This window comes from Clupea harengus, chromosome 17 (genome assembly GCF_900700415.2).
Source record: "Clupea harengus chromosome 17, Ch_v2.0.2, whole genome shotgun sequence".
Taxonomy (NCBI): domain Eukaryota; kingdom Metazoa; phylum Chordata; class Actinopteri; order Clupeiformes; family Clupeidae; genus Clupea; species Clupea harengus.
In genome coordinates this window covers 2,506,910-2,518,310 of record NC_045168.1, presented here as the reverse complement: position 1 = coordinate 2,518,310, position 11,401 = coordinate 2,506,910, and the positions used below count along the sequence as shown (strand labels likewise).

Genomic DNA, 11,401 nt, shown 5'->3' with positions numbered 1-11,401 from the left:
GGCAGGGCAAGAAGGAGGACTGTGTCTAACCTCATGATAATGCTTGGAGATTCTCTGGGTGCAAATTACACAGGGGTTTGAAGGCGTCTGTCCTTGGTTTAACCTCCTTAATTAAGGCTTGACACCCACCACCACCCCTGTCCCCTTCCCTAACCCTATAAAATAAAAAATGACCCTGTGTAAAATGTACATTATGGATAGCATTAGAAAAAGGAAAAATCCTCATAGTCATAAGACTAAGACCCCCCCCCCCCACACACACACACACACTCAAGGGGTGTGTATATTTAACATAGGTGAGGAAAGGATATTAGCTTATTGCTGTTCTTTTCAAAATTCTTTTGATGCCTGACACACCTCTGCACACACCCTTTTCTGCAAACCAGACATTCACTTCGTAGAGTTATCATGCTAAACAACAATCCAAAAGGGTGATTGTTCTCTCCGGCCAGAAATGAACTAGAGCGCCAGGCAGCTGAAAAGGCGTGTTGTGTCATGTGTTGAGCAGGAAGATGGCAAGACTGGATTCCTTTGCCTGCCAGTGGGTTGGCTTCCAAGAATCATGCTGGTCAACAAACCACTGTGGAAACATTTTTGTTCTCATTTCTTTGTGATTACACAATGGAGACTGAATATTTGTGGTAGGGAGTGTAGGAGAAAAGGGACAAACATCTCTTCACTCAAAAAAAGTCTACGCGGACCCTTTAAGGAGCAGATCTTGTTTCCTTGGTTACGATATGTATACAAAAATGGTAGGACAGAGATTAGGCAGACAGTTCAACTTTAATGCTTTGCAATTGAGGTCCTTTCTCTTTTAATGCATTTGCTCATGAATTTAAATAAACTGTATACTTAGCTAGCTAGGTAGCTACCTAAGTGCACAAAAAGGTAATTTAACATGTGAAATATATACAGTGTTTATGTAATGTAAGGTAGGGAGGTCGCTAGCTACCTAGCTTTGGTTTGTTGGCTAGGTCAACAGGAACATTGTGTGAGTTAGCTAGCCGGCTAACACAAGATAGCTTATGATGGCTGAAGGCTCAGAAAACAGCCAGAATGGGTCTGAGCTTCACATGAATCGACACAGGCCCGCCTCCGAGAAAAACCAGGTAGGATGAACAATAGAGTTAACATTCACATACAAGTTAATGTCACTTCACAAGATGATACATTAGTGATATCATTTTCATCAACAGGGAAAATCAATTGCTCATGCACACCTTTAGAGATGTACAGTACAAGTACAGAGTAAATCTGTGTTGCTTCAAGACCATGTACCTCATACCACATTCTCCCCACATTTATAGGGTTTAGGAAAGGTTATCAGATGTCATCATTAGGATTAGGCACATCATGTAACCTGTGTTTGCGTCTTGTCTTTTATGTATCTCTGAGTGTGTGAGCTTTGAGGTATCAGTTTGGATGACATATTTTGGGTAAAGGTGTAGCCTACTCATCAATGAAATTACCGGTATTATTAAAGGTATTATCAGAATGCATGTGTGTTAAAATAATAGAATAACAGTATTTAGAAAACATACAGCTGTTTTCAGTTACAATTTGGGGATATCTAAGTGAGTACACTAAGTCAGCATTAGGCTGGTGGAACAATATACCAAAAATGAACAAAAGCATAATCACATTAAACAATATGTGCTGTTTCATCTTTGTGATCACTTTGCTTGTGTTCAACTACAGGACATTTCATACTTACTCGCAGGTATCTTTAAAGACCTCTACACCAAAGAGGTTATCGGAAAAGATACCATCGACAACCTTTTCAAATCTCGGCGGGGAGATCAAGTCAGCTACCATGACAAATATGTGGAGGAGCTCCAGAAGGCACGACTGTGACAGAACACCGCAGAGACACGTCCTCATTTATAATCAAATGTTTCATCGCGTCTTGGGCTAACTGGTTTGAAATTGAAACATGCATTTTGAATGTCTCTCACACACACACAAACAGGTGCATGCTGAGTACACTAAGCGCATGAAAGATGTGGATATGCTGGAGAGCCACATCATTCAGGCACGCATTCATGCCACTGCCATAGAGGACCGAGCTCAGGCTCAGATAGTGGAGGAGGTTGGAGAGGCCTACACTGGGTTAGGCCTACCTCCCGGTATGCTGCACCTCTGCTGTGTTGTATAATGTGAAAACATGATGAAACATTTAATATATTCAATTGATGTAAATTAAACCATTTAAATGTGAGCTTTTCAGATCACAGCTGTGCATTAAAGGTGCATTTTGTGACTTACTTGCTTAAGTGAATAAGAAGATAGCCCTTCACAAAATTGGCTTGGCCTTTCCAAATGTGTGCTTTTCTAATGATAAATGCAAATGTATTTGTTGAGTTAAGAGAGAGAGAAGACATGTTTAAAATCTGCTGGTTTGTTTTTCTGTGTGTTTTCTGCATCCAGTCAAATCATCCTTCATGCGGTGCGTGGACGGTAGACTTCTCAAGAGCCATAATTTGATATGTCCAGAGGATTACATAACTGAGCAATCGCCTCTAGTGAAAGCTCCACAAGGTACATACAGGACATATTCTGAACATGTTCAGGAAGTAGCCCACATCAAACCTGGGTCTGTGTGCGTGGTCATATTTTTATCAGACATTAGTAGTGAACAGAGCATTCAGAGTTGAGAGAGTTGAACTGCAAAACCAGAGGGATGCCCATGCTAATGAAAAATAAATGAAGCGATTCAGATCTTCCAGACTGAAAATAAAACAGTGGTCTCTGTTTTGTTTGTTAATCTGATGAAGGGGAGGGTCCGCCAGGCTTTAGTCATCCCACCTTCTCCTACAACAAACACACCTGCACCCAGGCGCAGGATGACGGCTACACACTCATCCCTTGGCAGGGGAAGACCGTGGAGGATCTGCTCGAGGCCTCAGAGGGGACACTCACACTAGCTTCCAGCATGGAGTCCAGCCCAGAGAGAGGGACTCGCTCGCAAGTGCGCCCCACTATTTACTCTTCTGGGTTTTATTAGGGCTGTTGACTTGCCTTGCAATTGACAATGATCGTCATTGTGGCGTGTGCAAAAGTTTGGGCACCCTACTAAGTCAGCGTTAGTAACACTCCTTTGGCAGATATCACAGCACAAGTCTTGATTATTGATTTATGAGTTTTTTACCCACACTTGCAGATCACTTTAAGTTCTGAGATACATTAGGGTGTCTTGCATGCACGTCATATTTAAGATTTACCTACAGATTTTTAATCATGCTTTTACATCTGGACTGCAGGGCATTCCAAAAGATACGGTTTGCTTTTCTTGAAGTACTTTGTGGTGTGTTTTGAGGTCCAGTATACTTCCAGAGTCACTGTCCTGTTGTAGAGACCAACATCTTGCAGACTTCAATTTGTTGACTGACTGCATGACATTTGCATTCTGAATTTGCTTAGAGGAATCTACTCTTCCGTGATATCATGATATCCATATCCCAGTGGTCAAGGGGTTCTTTTCATCAAATGCAGATCCTTTTTTACTCCAAAAGACCTTTGGTGGTTGTGGCCGAATAACGCAATTTGAATTTCATCAGCTCACAGCACGTATTTCTAATATGACCCTGGCTTATCTAAATGTTGCTTTGTATACTTAGGGATGCAGTCAGTGATTCGGTTTTGCGAAAGGTTGTTGATTTTTGAGCTCAACAGCCGATCAAATGACACCCCTCCCTTCCATGCTCCTGAAGCACCATGTTGATTGACTGGGAATGTTGATGGCCAAGCCACTGTGTTTGTTTCCCATTTACAGAGCCAGGGCTGGGTACCGGAGTTGTATTTATTTATTTATTTTTTTTTTGGCTTAAACACAGACAGGTAGCGAGGAGTCACTCCCTGAAATTTGATGAAAAGTGTATGGGATTAGAATTGCAGGCTGCACCTTGAAAATATTAACATTTATGATAAGGTCGTTGGTAAAGTTTCCCTCTGATGGTCCTTCTAAGTAGACAATGTTTGTGCAAGCAGCACTGCACAGTGAAATGGTGCACCACCCCTGTGTCAGATGAATCTTCCTGCAGGTATTTTGAATCATATGAGGGGATTTGTTGGCCTTTCTGGCCAGCAGACAGGGGTTGTATTTCACATGCCATAATTACTGTTCATTTAAAAAAAAAAATTAAAGTGCAGAAAAGAGTGCAGAAACATTTGAAGAAATCCTCATTTTATAGCAGGGGTTGTATTTACTTCTTTTCACTTTAAAAATCAACAAAATACGGATTTTGCTCAGGGATGCCCAAACTGTATTTATATGAAAAGCACCTTGGCCTCAGTTTTCAGTTTCCATCATATATTTTTGAACTAACATGACATAATATGGTATCTGCCATAACATGTGTATGACATGGTCACATCATCCTTATGACTGAAGCATGATTAAAGTATTGACCTTGTGAGTAAAGTGTCACCAAGAATGACCTGTGCTGTGTTTTGTGTCGCTGTGTCCAGAAGACCAATAAAGCCCGAAAGCCCCAGTGGATGAAGGAGCCCAGCGCCCAGAGTCGAGTGGAGCAGAGGGCAGCGCTACAGAGGCTTAAGGAGCGTCAGAACTTCCTGCGAAACCCACGCTTTCTGCCCCCCCTCGCCCAGAGGGGCGGCAAGTCCCTCATCCTGAGCGGGAAGAAGTCAGAGAAAGTGGTGGACGGGAAGAAAGTGACTGTTGAGGAAAGGTACTTCCTGCTCTCAAGGCACTCAAGTGTTCTTTTATCTCAACCAAGTTAGTAAGAACGTCAAAGCTGTGGTTTCGATATCCAGGGAGTACATACTGAACAGTGTATACTTCTACTGTACTTCGTCACTTTGGATGAAAGTATTAGCTAAATAAAGACACATCAAGCCATTAAGATAATATAAATAGCACTCCAGTGTATACAATAGTAGACTACTACTCATGCTCTGGATACACCGGAAAATACAATGCCGTTTGATTCTGTCTGGAAGCCAGCAGACAGTTTTGTGTGGTTAACTATAGGTTGCAGTAACTCAGTGTAGGTGTCGCTGTAGGTGAGGTACACCTGGCCAAAACCTCAACTTCACACCCAGCAATGTATAGTTAGATAAACTATAATTATGACTGCGGCAATGGGGCGGGATACCTTTGGGCTTTCTGCGAGCTAACACCCGTAATCAAGCAGGGTGTAGTATGTTGTCTACTGATTTTGGAATCACCCTCGGAATGTTTCACGTATTCCTCCGAAAATAACGGCCCGCTCACTCAGACGCCCCGGAAGCAGTGTGCACATGATGTGGTTGCTTCTCTCTTCACACCTCCCTTTCTATAAGTGGAAGACAAAGAATTATTTCCACACAATATGCATAAACTGCTGGTCCATTTCTCTAATTGTTGTACCAAAAATGTATTTCTGGAGCTTTTTAAGTAATATAGTTTTACATAAACAATTGTAATTTAATGTTGTAATACTGTAAGGTAGTTAAATGTAACATTCAAACAGATGTTGACTTCAGTCTTCAGTTTATAGCAACAGCAGCCTGTGAGACAAATGCTATATTTGGCCCATTGTTTTCAATCTCTTGGGAAGTACTGAGATGCTATTTGTTTTCTTTATTGAAGAGCGTTTGCTGCCTTTCAGCCGTGTTTGAGCCGGTGTGTGTGCTTAAGTTGGGCCTTCATGAAGTGAAATATGATCTTACAATCATCTCCTCTACACCCAGCATTATGTCATCCGTCACACCACTGTTATTATGTGCGTCTTTATTGTTTCCGTAGGGCTTATACCAAACAAACACAGCAGTTGACATGCAATTCTATGGTATTGTCTCTGGCTGAGCCAAACAAAGTGAACGTTTAATTTAGAATTGTTGTGTAGGCAGGTCCAGGCCATTCTTCATAAGGAGAAGGATGGGTGCTTTTTCCACCGATGCAAAGCATGGCTTCAAGCGTGCAGCACAGAACTCATGCAATGATGATGCAAACGATAATATTAATGATGGAAACTAGACTGGGCAAACATATGATTTGAGCCACCCTCTCCCTACCCTGCGTGTGACCGAGTATCTGACCCCAAGTGAAAGGCTCATGTCCTTACGGGGTTTTCCATTTCATTAGAGCCGAGGGAATCATAAGACCATAAAAGCCCATCATCTGACTCTGTTTTCAGATTTGCCAACACACACAAACACAAACTCAACATACAAGTTACTGTTCAGATGCAGATTTGCCAACACATACAAACACAAACTCAACATGCATGTTACTGTTTAGATGCACATTTGCCAACACAAACAAACACAAACTCAACATACAAGTTACTGTTCAGATGCGCTTGCGAGTCTCGGGGGGAAAAACAAACATGTAAGAAAACATAGCACTGCACTCGTGAACCTTTATGTTTTATTATCTTCTGTAAACAAAAGTATTAACAAACAAAGAGATTAGTTCTTGCTCATGAAAACTTTTGATTGACCTCATTCAACTTCAGTTTTCGAATTGAACTTCAGTGTTTATCACTGATTATCAATGACTCCTGTCAACCCCCACTCAATAATATTACAAAGCGAGGTTCAGGACATTTGCTAGCCTAATCACTCAAGACAGTTCAATGTATTTCATTTGGCTTGCTGATTCAATTTGACACTGCATTCCAGCAGAGCCTTACTGCAATCATCTGTCTTTTCAAACCGCTGCACAACGACGTCTTTGGCTTATTTGTCTGCATGCCGCAATTACCCAAATTGGGTTGCTTTCAGCTCGATATGCTTTTCATTTATCTGGAGGGACCTGTGGTGGGACGCCTCAGGCCGTGAGCTTCCCTTGGACATTCCAGGGATGGTTCCATTTGCCGTTGCCGTGCTACATGTCTGTGTTGCGGACCAGGAGGCACAGTGATATGGCACAGAATGTAGAATGCCAGGAGCTCATTTTCAAATTATTTTTTATTGCTGCAGCCCCGAGGCCCCAGTGCCTGTCTTCCTGGCCAGCCCACCTGTGGTCCTCTTCACCAACTACAAAATGGGACAAGTGTATGAGGTACCGTTGCCACCCGTGTGTGTGTGTGTGGGGGGCGTTATCGGCCTTATCTACCCATTTTTTTATTCGTAGACACAAGATTTATTGATATTAATGAAAAATAATCAGGGTTTCATTGTTAAATATCAATTGTTTACTCCATGCTTTTTTTCACTAATGAGTTTTTCAGGATAGGCTGTAACCCAGCATATTAAAAAAATTAGCGTCCACTGTTTTTTTTAGGCAGTTATTAGCTCTAGTCATATTGGAATCTGGGATCACACTTAATGCATTTGCTGTTTTGCATTATAGCTACCAGTTATGTAAACATGTTGTTCTTGATTCTTGAACTGTGCCCCCTGTTGATCATTTCTGGTACTGCACCATGTCCTTTCCTCCCCGTCAGACCACTGTCGAGCTGAGGAACCTCACTGCCACCTGCCGTCACGTGCGAGTCATCCCCCCCACCACACCCTACTTCTCCATTGGCCTGGGTGAGTTCTCCTCCCATTAATCCAATTTGCTCAGAGGGAAAAAACAGCGCCTCAAGGATTCTTTAAATATTCAAAGATTTTCCACATGCTGAGGTGCACATTCTCGTTAAAAAGAACAAGAAAAAGAAGATTTATATAAATTAATCATGAACAGTTTAACATAAGTCCTATAAGTCTTGTAGCATGTACCCATAACTACTACAAAGTACAGCGTTTAAGGACTGCTGTCTAGGTTGTCGATTGTGTCCTTTTTTCTAAGATTGTTCAACCAACACTTCTCACGCGCTGGTCTCCAGGGGTCCACATAGAACTGAATGTTTTAAATCCTCCTGCCGTTTCTGTCTGGCCTCTAATGAAAACAAACCTTTTGTTAACACCTCAGATCATTACTAATCCCAGTGTTGGAGCTAATCAGTAGCAGAGAGAGGGAGAAAGAGAGGGAGAGTGAGAGGGGGAGAGGGAGAGGGAGAGAGAGAGTGAGAGAGGGGGAGAGGGAAAGAGAGGGGGGGGGGGAGAGAGAGAGAGAGACGGGGAGAGGGAGAAAGGGGGGAGAGAGGTGGGAGGGAGAGAGAGAGAGAGGGGGAGAGGGAGAGAGAGAGAGATAGAGGGGGAGAGAGAGAGAGCTTCGGGAGGAGAGGGAGAGAAAGAGAGAGGGAGAGAGAGAGGGAGATGGAGAGAGAGCTAAAACATGCTGTGCTGTCAGAGACACACACACAGTGTGGTGTGGAGGAATCAGGGCTGGTTATGTGTAATTCACGACTGCCTCACCTCAACCTCTGCAGTCACTTGTGTGGAGCACCGGAGATAATTGAGCAACGTGTTCTCAGATGCCTGTGGCTAGACTAAAGATTATCACAAGACTGGAGGGAACTTCTGTCTGTTCAGTTTCTCATCACAATTTGAGTGTGTGTGTGTTTGTGTGTGTGTGTGTGTGTGTGTGTGTGTGTGTGTGTGTGTGTGTGTGTTTGTGTGTTGAAAAAGAAAGGGAGAGAGCACCATCTGTTGTGAGGAATTCAAGTGTTTGTGTGGATGAGGCAGGGAATTATGACAGGATAAGGAGACCCTTGAGAAATTAGTTATTTGCTGAGGTTTTGAATGTTGATTTTTCTTGAATATGAATTCATCTATGAGTAAGGGATGTAGGAGATATAAGTACAATTAGGAGACACAAGAGCTAATCTAGACGATATGAGTCAAGTGAGTGAAACATTTGATCCCCGTCCTGAAGCATGTGGTTGTTTTTTAGTATGTGCTCGTGTTCCGTGTCTGTATGTTTTAGCGTCTTAAAGCCTGTGTGTCCATGCAGGGAAGTTCCCGGGTAAAGGGGGCATGGTGGCTCCTGGGATGAGCTGCCAGTACACGGTCCGCTTTGCCCCAGACTCGCTGGCAGACTGTGAGGACTTCCTGGTGGTGGAGACCCAGTCCCCTCACTCCCTCATAGTGCCCTTAGAGGCCCGCAGGCCCCCTCCCGTACTCACGCGTGAGTAGAGGAAGACTCCTCAGCCCAATACACTTCACGCATTCATATCTCAGATCTGAGTTTTTTTAGCTTTATGTTTAAGGATAAAAAAGCATTAAGTAATATGTTTGTATTTAGCATCTGAACGGAAGACCAATGGGTCAAATAGAAAATATATAAACTCGTAAGTCCTCTGAGTAATGGCAGTAGGTAAATGGTTAAATGGGCCAAATCAGCCTTAGGATTAGACCACCACCATATTCTGAATGACTGAACTCTCTTTGTGCTTCTGTGACCCATAGTGCCTGCTGTTCTGGACTGTGGATACTGCCTGGTGGGGGGAGTTAAGTTCCTGGAACTCCTGTGTCAGAATGAGGGCTTTATTTCTGGAACTTTCTGCATCATGCCCAAGAACCAGTGGCCTGCGCCCAGTCTGAGGGTAAGACCCAGTAGGAAGTCTTTAGCCTTGTTCAGAGGTCTCCAGACCAGGCCCCTGTGCCTGCAGGTCCTGTAATTATCATTATTATCAATCCCACAGATTACAGTGATCACATCACACTCAACAAAAAAGATACATTTTATATTTACATGCACACTGTACATCTACTGTATATCTTTATAGTTTCCTTGTAGTATGGTTTTTAAAAAAAAATGTAATTCCCACTCTCCAGGCAGTAGTGAAGAGCAGTTTTGCTGAGGAGCATCCTTTTGCTGTGTATCCCTCTGTGTTTGCGCTAATGCCAGGACAAGCCACCATGTTGGAGGTAAGTGAAGGTTAAAGCTGCATGGGGATAGACCATTACAGTAAGATAGTTCAGAATATATCAAAAAGTGTGATAAAACAAAAAAATATGATGTTCTGCTGTTTACCTGGATTTTGGAATCGTATGGCAAAGTGTCTTCAGTGTGCCTGTTCAGATGGTGCCAACCAACCTGTCTGTTGTTCCATGACCCCCTCTCTCAGTTGGTGTTCTTCCCCACCACTGCTGGGCCTTTCTCTCAGCTCTTCACTATCGTATGTGACAACTGCCAGGTCAGAGACATCACCATTAAAGGTACAGTGGCTGTCTGCTGAAGGTCTGTTTCCTGCCCACAAACCCTGAAGCTCTGTTTCCTGCCCACTGTTTCCTGTGCAAAACCATACTAGTCAGAACTTTGTACCTTTGTTCTTATGCTCAACAAACCTGTCAGGCTACATCAGTTGGGGATTAGCTGTTAGTTACAGTTAAATTCACCACAATGACAACGTCAGACCATTAAAGGTCAACAGTGTTCCAACAACAGTATCTACAAGTGAGCTAAGTGTGATGCAACGGTAATGATCAACACAACCACATTGTGAGGTGGATGGAAATAGATCTGACAAAATCCATGGAAAAGTGTCGATCGAAGTGTCAATCATCAGTTTGTGAGATTAAGGTGTACACTGCCTCATAAAAATATGATGACCATGCAATTCCACCATACACTTGTTCCATAAACAATCATGACACATTTTCAGGGCCACTCATTTGTTGTTTGTAGTTTCATATCTAAGTGGGTGACAGCAAGACAACATTTTTGGAATACCCAACATTGAAATCAGAGATGGTTTGGGAGAGCATGCTTAGTGCGTGATAAATATGTAATAAATGTGCTGTGCCTACATTTCATACACTGTACATGAACCAAGCTCTTTCTCAGGCTAAACATGTTCACATCAAACCTGGTAGGCCATTGATGACTCCTCACCCCACTGTGTGTGTCTCTCAGGGGAGGGCCAGGTGGTTGCGGTCGAGCTGGTCCCGTTTGTGACGGGCGGAGAGGACAGCCCCGAGTTTGGGGAGCTGTGTGACCTCACGGCCAATCACTTTGTGCGCTTTGACTCCACCAACCCCTACTCCACTCTGCAGAAGAAGCTGGTCATCAGAAACAATGTGTAAGGAAAAATAGTAATCTTCTTTACACAATAACACACTTCTCAGACAGACTTCACCTTCGCCCAACTGAAAAGTTGTATGACACATTTGAAAAACATTCTGTAAATACCGCATTTAACGTTCAGAAACTTGTTATATGAATAGATGAGTTCAACTGCATGCTGAAGAATGAGAGAAATGTATATCTCACATGTTTGTCATTCTGTTTAGTATTCACAAGCAAGAAGGCTTGTTTGTGTTTCTGACTGAGCTTATAGCGTGAGACTGACAGCCTAATGAGCGGCGATATATTACTCCAGTCTCCAACTCAGCCGCAATCAGCACTCAGACACCAGACACACAAAAGATTGAACTGGGTTGGCATGCAGCCAGAATGTCGGGCAAGACTTTGCAGTGATTGCCATGATTACATTTGAATCAATTAGTATGCCCATATGGTGAGGCATGCGAGGTATGCACAGTCCCATCAAAACAGCCAAGTCTCTATGGCAACCTGGATGTCCCAGTTAAGAACACTGTCTGCACCTCAATGTTTTTTTTTTTA

General features: G+C 43.0%; 1 protein-coding gene across 1 annotated transcript in view; it reads left to right on the top strand.

Moving 5' to 3' along the window:
- The first annotated feature begins 539 nt into the window (after positions 1-539).
- Positions 540-11,401, top strand: part of dlec1 (DLEC1 cilia and flagella associated protein) — a 29,696-nt gene continuing 18,834 nt past the window's right edge. Inside the window, exons 1-13 of the mRNA XM_042710311.1 lie at positions 540-1,109; positions 1,699-1,842; positions 1,970-2,126; positions 2,428-2,538; positions 2,775-2,968; positions 4,468-4,688; positions 6,925-7,006; positions 7,335-7,479; positions 8,786-8,959; positions 9,241-9,377; positions 9,610-9,702; positions 9,903-10,004; positions 10,651-10,856. Of these exons, the coding sequence (XP_042566245.1) occupies positions 1,026-1,109; positions 1,699-1,842; positions 1,970-2,126; positions 2,428-2,538; positions 2,775-2,968; positions 4,468-4,688; positions 6,925-7,006; positions 7,335-7,479; positions 8,786-8,959; positions 9,241-9,377; positions 9,610-9,702; positions 9,903-10,004; positions 10,651-10,856 (1,850 nt within the window). The 5' untranslated portion in view covers positions 540-1,025. The remainder of the gene's footprint in view (positions 1,110-1,698; positions 1,843-1,969; positions 2,127-2,427; positions 2,539-2,774; positions 2,969-4,467; positions 4,689-6,924; positions 7,007-7,334; positions 7,480-8,785; positions 8,960-9,240; positions 9,378-9,609; positions 9,703-9,902; positions 10,005-10,650; positions 10,857-11,401) is intronic.